At 34.9% G+C, this 19,200-nt stretch overlaps 1 protein-coding gene across 1 annotated transcript in view; it reads left to right on the plus strand.

Annotated features, from left to right (window-relative positions):
• The window catches only part of LOC129224119 (uncharacterized), a 100,031-nt gene extending 81,399 nt beyond the window's left edge, over positions 1-18,632 (plus strand). The window contains exons 4-9 of the mRNA XM_054858529.1: positions 517-615; positions 4,305-4,409; positions 8,665-8,730; positions 9,421-9,553; positions 16,971-17,195; positions 18,113-18,632. Of these exons, the coding sequence (XP_054714504.1) occupies positions 517-615; positions 4,305-4,409; positions 8,665-8,730; positions 9,421-9,553; positions 16,971-17,195; positions 18,113-18,153 (669 nt within the window). The 3' untranslated portion in view covers positions 18,154-18,632. The remainder of the gene's footprint in view (positions 1-516; positions 616-4,304; positions 4,410-8,664; positions 8,731-9,420; positions 9,554-16,970; positions 17,196-18,112) is intronic.
• The last annotated feature ends 568 nt before the right edge of the window (positions 18,633-19,200 follow it).

Here is a 19,200-nt window from a genome sequence, read left to right on the forward strand (position 1 = left end):
TAAATCCTTCTTCCTTTTATATTGACTGCTACTGACTCAATACGGAAATTTCCCCTTTTCCCCTCCTCAACTGAAAGTTGAAACAGATTTTTTTTTTACAAAACATCTTCACATCATATCTAACGATCTATCCGGGGCCTTAATCCGTGCTAACATGGACACAACTTTTCAAGATCTCTTAGGCGGAGCAAATTAAACAGACAAAAATTAGTGGACAACACCGGCCACAGGGCACCTAAATAAAAACAAGAAGTTCCTTCCAGAACTAAACGAGCCAACTTTCCCGTACGCCAACATTGAAATTCTATCATCTGATCAATATTCTCTTGATTAGCCCAAATTGACCAAGGAGGGGGGGGGGGAGGTTCAAGGGTTGTTAAAGTTCAATTTATTAAAAGCGTTCTTAGCTTATCATTTTTTATTCATTTATTTTTCGTTTGAAAAAAAGAGATTCTTATTATTGAAAAAGTGTTCTAACTCTGCTTTATCTTCAGTATGTATTTCTATTGTTTTCAGGAAAAATGCAGAGACATGTTGAAGCCTTGGATTGGAACGACGCTCATTATTACTGTAACTGATATAGCCGCAACTGTATATTTTATAATTAAAGCGGTGGTAAGTCTTCGTTTTTCTTTCTTATTTTAGCCTCAAACTCGGAGTTTACAAAAACACCTTTTCTTACACTTTCGGAGTTTGAAGTTGCAAAAGGAAGAAAGAAAGAAAAAGTCCCAAAATCATGTTGCTGAGGCCTTATTGATAAGAAAAATACATATCAGTAAAATATATATATCGTAAAGTGGGCATCTCACTTATGCCCACCTCTGCATGCGTCTCGTTTTGAAATTTCCGAAACTTCGAATTTCGGATTCAATGTAGGATATTGTTCAAAGATTTACAAGAAGTGGAAAAGGATTAATCATTTTCATTGTAATGCATTTCTACTTGGCTCTTGGAATTTTTGAAACTCGTGTATCAAGATATCCTAAGTGGAGTCAGTGCACTAAAGCCTTAAAAATAATATGTTTTCTTTTTTTATATATTCAAAAAAATAACTTTCAAACGATATAAAATTGGGTTGTTTCAGAAATTTTAAAAGTGTTTTTTCCCGAAAGAGCATGCGTTAGAATTTAATCATTTTTTAAATAGTTTGACAAAGTTTCATATTTTTTAACAACTATTTTAATTGATGCACAGATTTAATTTCATTTTTTACGATTCTGCACATGACAAACGTGATGAAATTCCATTCACTGATGCAATTAGCGCAGAGCGCAATATTTAATTCGCTTCTTTACTCACATGTAGTGCAACCAACGATATGATTGATAGAAAGCATAGAGAGCAATATTTAATTCGCTTCTTAACTATCATAATCCGGAAACGCGGTAGACAGCAAGCGTAACCATTCAGCACGCCAGTGGAGTAGCGCGCCAAAGTTCATTACTCGTGACGTCATAAAGACCACGCCTTGATTGAAAAGTCGGACATTTAAAAAAATTAATTAAAAATTAAACGTTGGAAAAATGTTATTTATTTATTTATTTATTTGCTTATTCTATCCATTTCAGTAACTAAAAGTAGTACTTTTGAGTGAAGGAAACCATTCATGTTTCTCTGTAGATTGAAAGTAACTCGATTTAAATATTAATGGGGCAGGAATGCATCAAAATGTACGGACAATTTTACTTTCAAACGATTTTTTTTTTTTTTTCAAAACATTAATTCATTTCATTTTTTCGAAAACTCATGTTCGTTTTTCCGGAAAACTACTTTACATAATACTTTTAAATTTACCCACCGCATTTTATGTATATGTTTATAATTATACTGAAGGGAAATCTTTGCTTTAGGAGTCACACTTTTTAAACAGCTGTTTTTATGGTCAAAACGGTCTCTTCTTTTTAACTTAAAAAGTAACTATCGTTTAAAACTTGGTAAATTATGAAATAAACAGAATTTCCTTATAATTTAACTTAGGTAGATTCTTAGATATCTCTTGAAAACACTGAAAATTTCAAATTTTTAAATAAAACTTTTTGAGAAAAAGATACATAAAGTTTAACAATTTAACATTACGTGTATACAGGATACCGACTCACCAATAAAGTTTGTTTTTGTGATTCCTACGCGATGAACTCCATAAAATCAGAATATCATCAGCAAGTTAATAGAATTTCTGCGGACAATTTTAACAAATTTTGCTCAAAAATTCAAAAATTTGGTCTCAGTTCTCACTTAAAAGTTATATCTTATCAATGCAGTTTTAATCCGTTTTATTTATAACAGATAAACAGTTATTTTATAAAATGCCTACTTTTAGTTTTGATATATTTTATGATAAAATAGAAACTTTAGTTAGAATGAAAGACTAAAAACATATAGGCATAGTCCTACCAAAACTGAAATCTTTGGCGCCAGGGAAAAATTTTAGTCGCCAGACAAACTATTTTTCAGAATTTATACTTCAACTCTGTACAACATGGCTTTTGAAAGATTTTTGTTTACAAAGAACTAGTCAGTTAGGATTTTTTTTAGTACCCGGCCTTTGTCGAACCCTGCGTAAATGTACATTTATTTTCTTATCATCCGATTCGGTTTCTAGTTGACTTATCAACACATGTGCAGAATCAGATCTTTGCTTTCAGTGTTCGGGCATCCATTCAAATGTAGAGATGAATTTGAATTATTTGGTAAGTAAGAATCGATCACAACATTTGAAACACACAGATATCATTAACAGAGCTTTAGTTTTCATGCTAGAGTTTTTTCAAGGCGTGAAAATATTCCTTGACAGGTGTGAAATTCATTTTGGAAGAGTGAAATGTGGGACAACAGGGAAGAACAATATTGATCAACTCCATTAAAAAAGTAATTGTTATGAAATTAAAAAAAAAAAAAAAACATGGCTACTAAAAATAGATTCTTTGAAATTAGCAGTGTCCCAAGGTACAAATATCCCAAGGTATAACACTCTCCCCAACCCTGCATGCTATGGCGGTTCCTTCTGGGCATTGCACACATAGACACGACAAACGACAAAAAAAATAAATAAATAAATAAAAAATAAAAAACTTAATTTGAATTTTGACATCTTGAATTCAAATTATGTTTTTCGCAATCACGAGTGTGTGTATGTAGGCGTGTGTGTTTGTGTGTGGGGGGTATGTGTGTTTGTGTGTAGGGGTATGTGTATGTGTGTGTAGGCATATGTGTTTGTGTCTGTGTGCAGGCATGAATGTGTGGATAGTTGTGTGTATGTGTGTGTGTTTGTTTTTGTGTGTGTATGTGTGTAGGTATGTGTGTGTATATGTATGTGTGCTTGTGTGTGTGTAGTTGTGTATGTATGCGCGTGTGTGTAGGACATGGATGCAACCTGGAGACGGCTTTCGCTATAGGTGCAGCATCGTGAGGAGCCGGTCGACGGTGATGGTGCGGAGGGTGGCGGTGGGAAAATAAAATGATAGCACGCCAAAAACAGTCAAATGAAAGCAATAAGCAATCGTGATTGCTCAAATAAAAAACGAACTATCTATCTATGAAACGGATAACTTAAGGAAAAGAAGACATGCGTACTATTTTGATTTTTAGCAATAAAATATTTCCATTTAAGGAAATAACAAAACATTCGACTGAAATATTTTTTAAGTTCTATTTTTTATTTTTTAAATTGATTTAACTCTGAATTCTTATTTAAAATTCAAAGAGTAAAAATGCTCTTTACTAAAAGTTTTAGGCTTTTTCCTACTTTCAATTCGTGAAATAAGCTTGTAGATTAGAGACGTTGAAAATATCTCGGAAGGCATTATTTTTCTGTTTCATACTCAACAGAGTCCCTTTGTAATTTGATATTGCCAAAGACACTTACATGGCACGCTTTGTGATGTAACAGAAAATCACCGCACTCTTACAATTCAAAAACTGATCGTGATTCTTTCTATTTCTTTGAGCAACTTTTTTCTTCGTGACGTGTCAAAAAAACACGATAAAAGCTGCAGTGTATGCTAATGAAATTCTACATCCAAAGCATCTGTAAATGGTTTTTAGAACCAAATGTAGCAGGCAATAGAAACATAATTTATTTTGAAGTTACAATACAACTGAAGAGTTGTAAAGAAACGAAACACATCAACTATGTATACGCTGCTGATTAAAAGGAATCAAGTGTAGAAGTATTTTGAATTTTGTACGTTTTTAATAAGATGGGGCTCGGATTTTTTTCGCCTTTTTCTGCTTTTAAATAACGGAATACTTTTTTAAGCCTTTTTTAAATTAATATTATTATGAAAGTGTTGTTTTTCCCCTAGAAATCCGAAGATGAAATGGATGTAAGAACAGCATTTTTTACAAATTTGTTTGTGTTTTGTGCCGTTATGTTTTCTAGAGGAGGCATTGTCATCTGGATCATTAACGTGAGTTGTTTTTTATTTATTATTTTTAAAAATATCAGGGAGGTTTAAAAGGGAACTGCTTATGATGTAGGTGACAAATCGTAAAATAAAGTCTACTTTTGATTATACCAAACAAAAATTCAGTATGGATCAAATATTTTTGATGATTTTAATGTCGTACAAGAAATTAAGTGGATTATGAAAGAATTTAATATAAATTCATTAAATGAATATAATAAAACATAACTCCGTCGAAAATATTTTAAAACATATCGCTAACCAGAATGATATTTCAGATCACTAGAACACACTATCTATTTCACTTCTAAAAATGTTTAATATCAAAACAGTTTTAAAAAAGAATTTCATTAAATGTTGTTTTCATAAAACAAAAAGCACTGCCAAGGAAAGCATTGTTACCTTTACATTTGCGATCATTTTTTGACAAAAGCGTTGTCGGTTAGCGAAAAGCGTACTAATTTCTAATTTAAAAACTAAATTTACTGTTCTATCTTGCCACAAAACTCGCTACCTTACGTAACGAGGTGCGCGGTGGCGTAAAAACGATACAGTCGGACACCGATTTAACAAATTCACCGGGACCGAAACTTTTACACGTTAAATCGGGCTTATTCGTAATATCAGGGTGTGAGAAAAATTCAAAAAAATACACTTACGTTATCTAAAACCCGTAATAAGCAACTGCGCAAAAATATATCCATGATTAGAAAGTTTACACTTTTTATTCAGCATTCTGCAACTTATCACACGCTACTTAATTTGAAATTTTAAACTACTGAGTAATAGAATATTTGACAATTTCCTTGATACTGGACTCGAAATAGTTCTTTTTCAACTTTATGAAGAGAAGAAAATACTGTGCCTTTTACAGCTTGCTGCATGAGATATGTTTTTAGTTTCCAGACCATGTAAAGCAATTGAAAAAGTAACAGTTTTAATGGGAGTTTCACTATCGCTTTCAGCCTTAGAATCACTACTCGTTGGTTGCTCAATCGCCCGTCAAAACTCGCTGATTCCAAGAAAGGTCTTTTTCTGCTTCGGACGATATGGATGTAACATTTGGAAAACAATCCAATATTTACAAACTCAAATTAACGAAAAAGAAAACGTTTTCCGACTGTTAAAATAATTCGTTATTTCGGGGTTTATTATTCGCTAAATAGGAGTTTTGGCCTTTGTTTTAGTCGGAGAAAAGGAGAAATTCGTTAAATCGCGAAATTCGTTAAATAGAGGTTCGTTAAATTGGGGTCCAACTGTATAATCAATCGTGACACATAAGTAAGGTTTCATAATTTAGAAGAAATCATTTCGAACTTTAAGTATGGGCGTTATTGATTTAGACAACAAAAACTGACCAGTAGGGTAACGGCACCAGTAACAGACATGCTTAAGACATCGCATTCAGGTTAATTCAATTTTCTGAGCCTTTCAATGTATTCAGACTTTTTAAACTATTTTTCTCTCATGGAACTACCAAGGTTTGACTGCTCCTATGTTTATTTGCTCTATTTCAAAAAAAGGTTCTGACCCCCAGTAACAGACACCTACAATTCTGATGATACCCGGCCAACAGACAGGATGAGAAAAGGATGAGTAATGGACAGAATTTCCCCTTTCTCTTCAAAATGTGCAAAAGTTCTTTATTTTTAGATCTAAAACCTTGTTAAATTCAAATGAACATGAAACACCGGCAGACCTCGTTGTGGCTGTTGCTAACGTTCCACCGCTGTCTTGTAAATACTAACTGTCTCATAAAATTCACTTTGATATTACTAGATGGTTACACCGTATTCGTGGGTCACAGAACATCAGTTTTACTCGCCTAAAATTCTTATCATTTAAATCCAAACTTACGACTGTCTGTTACTGGACCCTTGTCTGTTATTGGTGTCGTCACCCTAAACATCGCATTTTAATTGTTTTACGCGTGTCGTAATATTTGAGACCAAATCACTTCAAAATACTATTGCGTAAAACCTTGATTTTCTCCATTGCTGTTCCCCCCCCCCCCCCCGAGTTGTGTCACTTTCCTTTCCTGAACTTTAGTAAGTTGTTACTGTAATAACTGCAATATGTAACTTTAGAACGGTAATACTAACTTTAAAATGACACGGTCGCTGAGTGTTGTACTAATTTTGGGATACAGGACTCAGAGCTGTTCATTTTCTCACTGACTCCGCAGTCCTACTTATAACATTTTAGAAAATACAACTTATTTAAATTTCTATCTAATTAAAAAAAAAAGAAAGAAAAGAATAACACTTTTGGAAGTAATTTCATCATGAAACAAGTACTAATATAAGATTATGTTTCGTATTTAAGCTGTAAATTATTTTGAAAAAAATATGTAACTGTTAAACTTTTATCATTGCTTTTTAAATTTTATCAGCTGTTTTTGTTACCAGATAATGCCATGCACTTGAAAATCTCATTTAAACTAATGTTGATAAAACAAATTTTAAAGAATCTTTTTAAAAGTAGTTGAACGAAATTATCGTATTTTTATACAATACAAAAAACAGTTTTATTTCAAATGAACGAAGTTTGCAAAACAACAACTTGTATTTTTAAATAATATTTTAAATAAAGTGTTCTATTAAAAATTTGGCAAAAGCAAGTGTATCTGAAAATAATATTAATGCAACTGGAATAAATTGGCTGGTGTAGTTTGGATTATAAAAGGTAAATCGCAATATTTGGAAGTATTTAAACCACTAGGGGAAGCTGCTGTACCCGCGGACGGTTGTACGAACGTTGGTCGGGAAATTCTGGGTATCGTCGAGAGAGATCCTAATTGGGGTTCAACGTGTGTATCACAGCCCTCTCCAGTACCCGAGGAAGTTTCAACGCCACCAAACGAACATTTAAGATTCTATCACATTTTTTCGGTTTTAGTAGGATATAAGTAAAAAAAGAGCATGAGCAATTTCTTTTTTTTTTTCGTCCGTCGTGGATTGTATTATTCATTTTTGTTGTAGGTATCATCATTCCCTATTTTTTGAAAGGTTTTTTTTTTTCTGCTTTTTAATGTTTTTTTAAAACTGTGGTCCTTTCGATGTGACTGGCTTGCAAAACCAAAATGGCGTACCTTTGCACCCAAGGACACATAACCATATGTACCCACGGACGGCAATTTTTAGTCTCCTTGGGACCTTGGGTCACACGTGAGTCTTCTTACAATGTGAAGTACCTCAAAATGGTGCCTTGTCATCAACGTCTGAAATTTGCTATCAACAATGATGATGAATTTGAAGTAGGGCTTGAAGTTATAGTGTTAAAGTAACTCCCAACTGTTGTAGGATCTGCAGACCGTCAATCCCACCTGTTTTCATTTGAAGTCGACTTTTATAGATTTTTGTTGGTTTAATCTAAACTGAGTATTTTTGTAATGGGTTAATTTTGGTTAAAGGTTTCAATTTGCATATAAATTGAGGTTATTATGTAGGTACATAGAGAGCCACAATATCATGAATCTAGTTATTTTTTTTTTTTTTGTTTAAAAACATATTAATTATTCATAACATCATTAACTCTCTTAAGAGTAATAACTTTTTAAAAAGTTCACTGATGTTAAAAATTAGGGAAAATTAAAAAAAAGGGGGAAAACCTTCGATGAATTTTCAAAGTTTAATCTCTGTTGGATATTTTATTTAATGTTATTTTCAGTGGATGTTTGAAGTATTTCAATATAAAATGGCTTATGAAAATGTATTGAGTATAATTGAGTTCCTCAGACCTATTTATATATATATATATTTTTTTTTTTGTATGTCCATGGGTACAAAGGTACCTGTCCACGGGGTGTTGTACCCGCGGACAAAAAAGATGGTTTTTAAGAAATGTTTTTTGAGGTTGAAAGCTTTGAGATTTTCACCTGACAAAAATTGCCAAATTAGATGATAAGTTGTAGTTTCTGCCAGAATAATTTTCCGATCGATTATCCATTCCCAGAGATCAGCAGCTAAAATTGAAAAGTAAATTTTGTCCGTGGGTACAGCAGCTTCCCCTATTCATAAATAAAACATAATAGAAAATTACTTTTTCCTCTAACTAGTAGCACAAATGATGATAACACACGATTGTCTAAAAATGCCATACAAAAACAAAAATCCACTCTCTGGAGGGCATAGCCGTTTCGAGTTCTAAAGACCCCTGTTTTCAGCAATTTGAGTTATTTCTAATATTTTTTACAGTTAGAATTTCTTGAACTTGAGATTTTATGCAAACAAATGGCATTGTTTTAATTTCATTTCAGATCGCATTGTGCGTTTTTGTTGCCCAAAGAGTGAAAGAACTCGGATCGATGAAGACTAAAAGAATGGTAAGCTTTTGCTTCGGATTTTTAAAAGAATAAAACATTTTCCATAAGTAAGTTCACTCAAAAGACAAGAATGTTTTAATTTTTATTTTTAAACCTAAGGGCAACTTCGTTTATTTATTTATTTATTTATTTTATTTATTTATTTATTTATTTATTTATTTATTTTTTTTTAACAATCAAGAAATTGCTTATTGTTCTTACTTTGACCTCAGACGTCGTAATAAGGCAAACTGTTTTGTTTTTTATTGGCCCGGCCAGTCCCTTTACTATTTTCTTTGCATATCCACTCGAAAAATAATCACGTGAACTTGATTTTTTTTTTTTTTTTCGAAATTTATCTGCAACTCAGCGCTATTTTTTGATACAAAAAAGGCCAAAATTTAATTAAAGCAATGAATTGTGAGTTTTGGGGCTGTAAAGTTGTCCAAAATATTTTCGAGAATGACTTTGTCTCAAAAACCACACTTCGTTGCACTGAAAAAGAGGTTCCTTGTAAACCCGAAACACGTGTCTGTGATTCAATTGCTTATTTGTGCTTCATCTACTTTATTCACTGCTATGTATTACTTTGTTACAGAAAGTTATTTATTGATTTTGTAAAATAGAGAATATTCAGAAAATGTGGAAATAAACAAAAATTCAAATTATTTTAAGTTTCAAATGTCCATTATGATTTTTCTCCTTTTAAAGCCTTTTGATTCGGACTTCCACATTATGCCGTACTCCTTGAACTCTCCTTACGCTGCCTTCGAGACAGAGACTTCCTCCAGAAACGCAAAAAATTTCAGACCACACACTCCACCTCCAGACTACGAAGGTCCCGGTAAGTGAATTTTTAACTATAAATTTCAAAATCATATTCCTTCATTATCCTAAAAAAATAACTGTACGATTCTCTTGACCAGAAAACCATGCGATAGTGTCATAACTAAAAATTTTTAATGAGTAGCTATTGAAAGAGCATTGTGAAACATATTTCTTGACGCATAAATTATTTCCCGTTTTTCCCCGGTGTCGACGAGGTCTTAAATTTAGCCGAAAATTTAAAAAAAGGTCGCCAAATGTAGTGAGTTTCGGTGAATAATGGAAGATATCTGTTACATGCTTCGCAGATGGATGTTCTGCCACATAAAGACGGTGAAATCACTTGGTACCTTCAATTTATCGCCAAGTCTTTAAATTTGGTGCTTTTCTTTCAATTTCAATTGACTTTGAGACTTTATATGTATCTCGATTGGAGGCAACGAGGGAAATAATTTTTGCATTGAAAAATGTTTCACCATACTCTTTCGATTGCTACTTATTTTATTTATTTATTTCTTTATTTATTTTCTATTACATTTTTCGTCTGGTTTTCGTGATGAACAATACTTCTGTTAAGAATACCTTTGCGAGATAATAAAATGATTTTCCTGCAATTCTCCGCAGAAAATTTTTCCGTCAATTAACAGGACAAAAAATAATATTTTACACTAGGATTAAAACATATTTATGTATTTTGCATTAATTATGAAGGCAGGAATGAAAGAAGTCTGATTTTCTTGTTAAATTGTACGATCACAATATCAATAAATTACCAACTTCATTATATGAGCTACCATAAAAGAGACGATAAATATAAGTTATTTTCTTTCTCCCGTCCTCATTTGGGAATTAACAACTTTCTCCTTAATTTTGAACATAATTTCTCAGAATAAATTACCAAAACATGCTACAATAAGAGTACAGCATGTAACATGCCACGGTGTCTTGTTTTCACAGTATGTGGCCGAAATTTACAATTATAATGAACGAATCATTTTTCAAAGGAAAAATCATTTACCTCGCTTATTTGACTGACTTCTACGGTCATTTGTGCGCAGTGAGATACTGGGAAGGTGATTTAGCCAACCAGTGTGCAAGTCCCATCCAGATAATTTCTGCATAAAATTGAAATAAACATCAGCAAAAACGGTTACTAAAAACTAGAAGATCAAGATGGGAAAGTAAAAAAGGGAACATTACTTCTTTCAGGCTTCCCAGCATGGACACTAACAAAGAAAGTAGCTCGCAACTAAATTGTCCACAAAGTGACTAGTAACATAATTAAATCACCAGAGAGAACAGCGTTCTCAAACTATTGGTCCCGACTTACAGGTGATTCGCTAGTCAAGTTTTAAAGTGTCTATGAATAATAAAAAAAATCGCGTACTGTGAAGATTGCTTTGCTACTTCTAAAATTATTTTTTGAAATAAAAATATCATAAATAAAAAATTATTAAATAAAAACAAAAAACCCCGACTGCGTAAAAACCAAAAAAACTAAAAAGAAACATGTATAAATCCAGTAGTTTAGAATGTTATTAAGTACTACTGAATAACTACACCGTTGAAATAGTTTTATATAACCGTACACAGATAAGGCAAATCATAAATTCAAAGCAGAATAGAAGGATCAACAGTCGGGGACCATTCAAATTTTACGGGGTTCTTTGAATCAGAAAGGAATGTCTGTATCGTGAGGTTTATTAAGTAACTTGCGGGGGTCTAAACTACTGATAATTAGTCCCTCTAGGGAACTAACTCGGCTTAAAGCTACATGGGCTTGACCTTCGGCAAAAATGCGTGAACTTAAGTCAACCACAGCACAGCTATATAAACAGCCTGTATAACTCATGATGACGCGAAATCGGAAACGTCGTCAGTCAAGTCTTTCTCGCAAAACTAAAAAAGCCTCTAAAGAAAGTACACGTCACGAAACTCAGCCCCTTGAATCAAGGCAAAAACAAATGCAACATGTTAGAAATGAAAATCGGATTAGTAGACCCTCTTTCTTTTAGTGCTTATTGCACGGGTTTATTTTGATGAGGACTACAATCTGAGTGTCTTGCCTTCGTTACGCATAATATATTTTTTATTACAGTACAAAATACATATGAAGAACACATGAAAGAATTTACATCAAAAAGAGGGGAAAGTTTATCCGGAGCGAGGGGCGCTTGATCCACCGCCTCAAGTGGGAGAAGCAATCGCTTAGACCACTCGGCCAATGAGACCCCAATTAGTAGACTTCCTAAACAAAAATTTTCAGGCAGCGAAAACAACCTGTGTCGCACGCTACCTGCGTGCGACACAGTGTACAACATCCAACGTGTGCCGATCCCAAGCTGACAAAATATGGCAACTGGTTGTTGATATGGTGAATTTTGATCACTGTCATGTGTTTAGTGACACTCCCGAGGTTAAGACAAATCGATTGACGTAAGAATTACCAAAATTGGCCAAGGCTTTTAGCCTGTAGAACGCCACATAGAAACAAACATACATACATAGACTTATAAACACATTAACCTCTTTTGCGTCGCGCACTCACAGTCGGGTAAAAATTCAGGCAGCGAAAACTACCTGAATTTGTCACACGCAGGTAGCGTGCGACACAGTGTGCGACACCCAGCATGCACCGATCCCAAACTGACAAAATGGCAACTGGTTTTTGAAATGGTACTTTTGATTACTGACATGTGTTTAGTGACACTCCCAAGGTTGAGACAAATCGATTGACGTAAGAATTAACAAAATTAGCCAAGGCGTTTAGCCTGTAGAACGCCACATAGAAACGGGCATACATACAAAGACTGATAAACACATTACCCTCCTTTGCGTCGCGCACGCGCAGTCGGGTAAAAAAGCAATAAGACTCTTGCTGAAGCAACTTTTTTCTCTTGAGAAAAAAACTCTTTCATGCCTAATTCAAAAATAGATTTTAGAAGTTAGAAGAAAAAAAAATGATCGGGGCGCCCGTGGAAAGAACATTTTAGCCCAGATATTATTAACTCTACAAACGTATTTCATCAGTGCCATACATAGACTTCGGTGTGCCTCCCGCCCCCTCCATAAGATTTTTTTTTTTTTAATTTCAACGTAATGTTATTTTTTCAGAGCATGCGCTCTCATACCTCTTCGCCCCTCCCCCCCCCCACATGCGCCACAGGCGTTGCGGGAGTGTCATGTGCACCACTATAATTTCATACATTGAAATTCGGAAATACGCTACAAAAATTTAGTCCGGGAAAACTTAGTCACTGGATAGAGCTGTTTCATCATTTTCACACCAATAAATTTAATCATGCAGAGTTATTTAACATATTAAATTTTTGCTCGGGCCTAATGCAGAAGAAAGCATATTTTCGCTTTTGCTCTTAAGCGATATATAAAATATGATAGGAAGCATATTTTCGCTTATGACTAATTTGCGGGTCAGCGAAAAAGCACAACTGCAAATTACAGTTCTTAAAGCAATTTCGATTTTAAATGTATATGTTGCATGAAATTCTGTCAAGGATAACATTCAAATTTAAAATTAGCACCAAATGTTCTGAAACAAATTTGTACATTAAAATATTACATCAATTCTGTTTTCGTTTGTCATAATCTAAAAAAACGGGGAAGGGGCTCTTTTTTTTTAGTATACTATACACGTCAGATGCCAAATTTTCGTAAATGTACCATTCTGAGGGAAAAAAATGGTCATCATAGGTTTGCCCTAACTATAGTTGCTGAAAAAGTAATTTTTCAATTGATAATTCGAATGTTATTTGAAAATTCCTCGCGCTTTCGCAAGTGCATAGTACATTAAAAAATAATTTCGTAGAGATAATATTGTTTGACATTAAGCTGTTATATTTTTATGAAAATTGTTATCTTTATCAATAGACGATAAGTTACGATTTAACTGCTCGAATGTCGATTTCAGAGCTATATTTATACACCATTTGAGGACTTTAGTAAAGTCAACAACGATATAACTCAATAACCGATAAGAGAAGTCATCGATTTTTCAGCTATCTGCTTGTTTGTAGCGTAATGTGAAAATGAAAAAGAAAATAAAATCCAGCTTGGGATCGAATTTTTGAACCTATGCTTCAGATTTGCGTAATTTACTCTAGGTTGCAAGGCTCCAAAAATATCAGAACAGTGCTGCAGATTAAAAATTTGCAAACAAAATATTCTAAGTTTCCATTTGGGTTTCAAGGGACTGTATCTGTACGAATATGTTGCATAAAAAGAGGTGAAAATATACAACGAGGTTTTTTTTTTTCTTTCTAACAACGTGCAGGGCCGGATTTGGAAGTCTGGAGGCCCCGGCGCAACGAAGGAGTGGAGGCCCCTAATCAGGGTTCGAAAAGATCATCATATTTTCGAAATTATCCGATACTTTGATATATATCCGAATATTTTGATATATATGTATATATCCGATATTTTCTATCAACACTTTAATAGTAAATACATCCTGAAGTTACTGCTATTTATTTTTTAATATTATTTTTATTATAATTTATAGGGGAGAAAAAAATCTAAAATTTGCTGACCCGTGAAAGTTAGGATATTTAGCAAAAATTTTATTGCGGAGGCCCCTTTGTTGTGGAGTAGCCCCGCCTGCCCTCCCCTAAATCCGGCCCTGCCCAAGGTCCAATCGGTCTGGAAATGGAAACAAAAGTGAAATCGAAAACTGTTGCATTTCGAAAGTTTTGATAAGTCTCCACAGTAGGGTGGTTCAAAAATACATGTAAAAAAAAAAGTTTCTCCTAGATAGCGAGACATCCCTCAGTATTTTTAGACTTGTGGATAGTAATATACTGGAAGAATTTTAGCTTCCTATTTCAACTGGAAGAGGGTGCTCAACCCCCTCCCCCAAACTTCATCAGTATGGGGAGGGGGTTAAAAATACATTGAACCGAAAAAACAATGCTACATACAGTGAAACCTGTGTAAGTTGACCACCTGCAATGCGCTACTTTAGTGGTCAACTTAAACAGGTGGTCAACTTAGAGATTGATTTGTATGATAAGGGTTAATTCCGTGCCTGAAAAAAGCAGTCAACTTAGACAGGTGATCAACTTCACTGGTTTTACTGTATTATAATATATACGAGTAATATGCATATACATTGCAATAACATAACTATTTACAAAAAAACAGCTGGGGAAATTAAATATTTCTAAATTTGTGATATTTTCTATGCTACGGCTAATGTTAAATTGAGGGGTCATTGAGCAACCTCTTAAAATTTGAGTAAAAAGCTAAAATTTTTACAGCATAGTACTATTAGTAAGTCTAAAAAAAGGGGGGTGTCCTGGACTCCAGTTGAAAAAAAGTTTTTTCGAACCACCCTACTCCGCAGTCTATGATCTGAGACATCTGTCATCGCGAGGAAAAAACTTTCCCAACATCGTTAATAAAAGGCAGTTGCCTAATTTAACAGCTAATTAATGACGTTAATCCGAATCGAACTTATGTCCTCCGAGTGAGAATTTCATGTGGGAAGAAAATTGGAAATCATCAGGAGTCAAGCCAGGACTTAGATTGGTCGGACATGAAACATCTGTACGTCTTTCTTCAAAATTTCAACACCGTTTCTGTACGTTGCTGTTACTCAAGACACACTTTTCGACCCCGAAATCCCCGTTCTGGCTCCGCAAAAAAAAAAAAAAAAAAAATGAAAAATTCCCCGTTTCCATGTAAAAAGAGGTTTCCCATTGTACCAGAGAAAACTGTTTTTACCCAGCATCCTTAGCGGCTAAACCGAGCAGGTAGACGAACTAGTTTCGCGTAATGCATTCTGGGTAAAAACTCCGCTTTTACTCCAGAAGGGAGCAGGAGGAGAAAAATTCCACATATACCCCGCAAATAACCGGATGCGATGAAAAGCAGGTTTTTTCCGGGGTCGAAAGTGTCCATGGAAACAGCTCTATTTGTCGATTAATTTCTGCAGCATTGCGCCCCTCAGAATAAACAAATAAAATGGCAACAAGCAGTTAAATTTCGCTCGTGCGATTCTATTGATCGAGGTTTGTTAACGCGGCTCACTAAGCGTTCGGAACTGACAACTGCAACCTGACTTGACAAATGGGTATTCTAGAAATACTAGAATATACACATCTTCCATTTTTCCGAACCGAGGCAAATATTGAAACTGCCGGCCGTCTTCCTTTAAGTTTTTATATCGAATTGCAACGAAAAAAAATTCAGAAATGGAGTGAATTTGTTCGGTCAAAGAAGATTGAGCACTGGGAACACTAGGTGCCGGGAACGTTGGTCACTGATTTTTTTGGGGGCCGAGCACATTGGGCCAAATGTTCCCGGCACCCAATGTTTTCGGCGCCTAATAATTGACCGCGCGCAATCGACGGCGCTCAATCTTCCCATTTCGGAATTTCTCGCTCCCTTGAAGTAGTCTCCCGGGGAAAGGGCACTGGCTTGCTCCACCTTTTTCAATGTAAAAAAATGAGCTCAAGAATGAAAAGGCATCCGACAAACCGATAAGTTTTTTTCGGATCTCATTTCATCTATAAGTTCACTTTAGCAAGGAAAAAGGAGTTCCTTGAAAAAGCCGAGACACGTGTTTGCAACAATCTGCAATTTTGTGCGATTAAACTTTATTTCTTATTTTACTCTATACTGTGATAGTCTCACAAAGTTATTCCCAGTCGAGACGTAAGAGAATAAATGCTGTCTTTCTTGAATAGCCAGGAATCATTCTATTTCTCCCCCCCCCCTTAAAGTACTCCATCATTTGTTAACAACACGTTACATCATATGAGGCAGTGAGAAGCAAAGGGAGTGTAAGTGCCAAAACAAAAATTTCGAGATAACTAGTGCAAATGTTAGGAGGATTTTTTCTCTGTTAAGGAGCAAGATATTGTACTAGTAAGGCCTAGCCTACCTAGGATTTGAACTTTAAACGCGATTTACTCAAAACTTTAAAAAGTCCACTTTTATTCCTCTGCTTATTCTCACTCTCTCGTATCTTGTTTGGGAATTTTGCTGACACTGGTCATATGAGGCAGTGAGAAGCAAAGGGAAGTGGACGTTTTCAAGTTTTGAGTAAAACGCGTTTAAAGATAACATCCTAGGTAGGCTTTAATTGATTTTTTTTTCTACATCATGCTGTATAGCAGAAACTACCAGGGCTACTAGTACCATCTCTTGCCCCAAGACACAGGAGAGGTTCACTACCACGTGAACTGTTTATCTCCAAATTTTTAATTTTGCCACTTACATCCCTTTTGCTTCTCACTGCCTCATATGTAAATCTAACAAATATATAGCCGTTTTCATTAAGTTACGAATTTTTTTAATTCTTGCTTGATGTAGTATCTTGTATTTCTTAAGTATATATTCGCAAAACACTATGTACTGACAAAACGTTTAACTTTCACACTTCTTACTACTATACGTGTGGTTTTCTCTTCCAACAGGCAAGCATCGTCGCCCTTCCTTCTCCTCGGAACCTGAAACAATGACTTTGCCAATAAGCATGACCAGCAGTCATGGTTCATTAGCTCAACGCCCTCTCAGCGCTGGCAGCTACATCTATGACGATCGCGTTGAGCTACAACATCGGGCCTCCTGCGCTGCTGAAACAGTTCTGCACCATGCCTACGAGAACAAAGGCCTAGTGATGGATGCCGAAGGGTGGATGGGTGTGTATTAGAAATAGAGTTAATGTAATTGTATGTTTTCGTCGACAGTTCCAAATTTACTTTAATTTAACTGCAGTGGAATTTAAAGCAGTGTATTTGGATCGGTCTCTGACACGGTCTGTCTAGGAAGATTGGGCGCCGAGCATTTTGGGTTCCAAGCACATTGGGGCCCAAAATGCTCTGCGCCCGAAGTTCCCGGCGCCCAAAGTGCTCGGCACCCAATGTTTCAGGCGCCCAAAATGCTCGGCGCCAAAAGTTCCCGGCGCACAAAGTGCTCGGCGCCCAATGTTCCCGGCACTCAATCTTCCCATTTCATCTCTGACACGCTTAACTCATGGTTTCCCCTAGTTGGTCCGGGAACTTAAAACTTGACTTCAAAACGCAATAAAACCCACTTTGTTAGTCAGAATGTTTATGGTTGTTTTTAACAATGCAGGTATGTAAGTAAATTTGGTTATGCAGTTTTGAGAATTATATCAAGTAGATGACGTCCCCCTCCCCCCATTGCACATACACTGAAAACGTCGCTCATTTTCCCCACAATTTGATGAATTCGACTTGGGAGACATTTTTGTTCCAACAGAACGAAGAACGGTTGACATTTCAAAGGACAATAATGACTGTTTTAAGGTAACGTCTTATCTCAATAAGGGGCTATTTGGTCGTGGAATGCCCAGTTCTTTCTTCCAATTTAGCCCCACGTGACTTTTTATGCCCCCTCCCCCTCCACTGCGCTTCTGTTACCCTACATGAATTAACGCTTCCCATAGTATGATTTAAAATTGAGTACATTTTTTTCCTACATAATTAACAATATCTTTTTAATCTGCTTTTCCCTGAAATAGACAAGTTTTTTTTTAACAAACTTGAAAAAATAAATACTGTTTCATTCATTTTGCATTTTTCTTTTCTTACAGGTATTCCAAGACCAACCTTAAAGTCATCGTCTCATCAATAAACCTGTGTATGAACATTTTGCCAACAAACTACATGCTGCGCTTGAATACGAAACAGCATTCAACAACGGCTACAAAAATCTACATTTAGACAAGACATAAACAGAATTGTTGAATATTCGTAGGAGTCTCACCCAAAGACGGATCTAGCTTCTGGTTTTGGAGGAGTTCATTATCAAAATATGAAAAACATTAGAAGCGGGAGGTGCCATAAGCACAATAACTCTGCTACCTTAGGATTCATCCCTGGCAATCTCTTGAAATTCAAGTGCCCAAAACAGTTTAGGGGGTTCATAACCCAAGTAAACCTTCCTAGATCCACTCTTGGTTTTATTACTTTCAGTGTCCTATTTTAAGGTTTTCTCATGAATGTTGAAGAACTTATTGCAAAAATACTCTCATTTTTCATATTGTAGACATAATTCACATGTTTATATGATGTGTTTTTATTGTACATTCATGATGCTATTAAATTTTGTAAAAGATCAATTTTGTGAGTAATTTCTATAATAGAGTACAACTAATCGATCACACATACGCACACACATCTAATACAGTAACAGATTACAGAATCTGCAAACTGTTATTGTGTTAGCCGCCTCAATTTCGCTGCGTACACACTGCATGCACAAAAAGCCAGAAACCCTTGGATGCAAATCAGGTCACAAATTTTTTACACAAAGATGATTTTCCACCAGAGGTGCCGACAGGGGAAGATTCTGGAGCAAGTTGCGCCATCTAAATTTTTGAGGGGGGATTTTTAATTTTTTTTATTGATTTATTTTTAATTTAAATTATTTATTTTATTTTGTTCTATTCTATTTATATTTTATTTCATTTATTTATTTAGTTTGTGTGTGTGTGTGTGTATGTATGCCATTGGCATAGCACACAACTTTTCAATAAAATAATAATAATAATCAAAAATAAAATAAATAAATTTATTTTTTAAATATTTTTTGTTCATTTAAAAAAAAGAGAGCAAAAAAATGAAAAAGGGAACGAGGGTTGAGAAAAGGTGGGGGGGATGGGCACTACACTTTAGTTTT

Source organism: Uloborus diversus, chromosome 6 (assembly GCF_026930045.1).
Source record: "Uloborus diversus isolate 005 chromosome 6, Udiv.v.3.1, whole genome shotgun sequence".
NCBI classification, from domain to species: Eukaryota; Metazoa; Arthropoda; class Arachnida; order Araneae; family Uloboridae; genus Uloborus; species Uloborus diversus.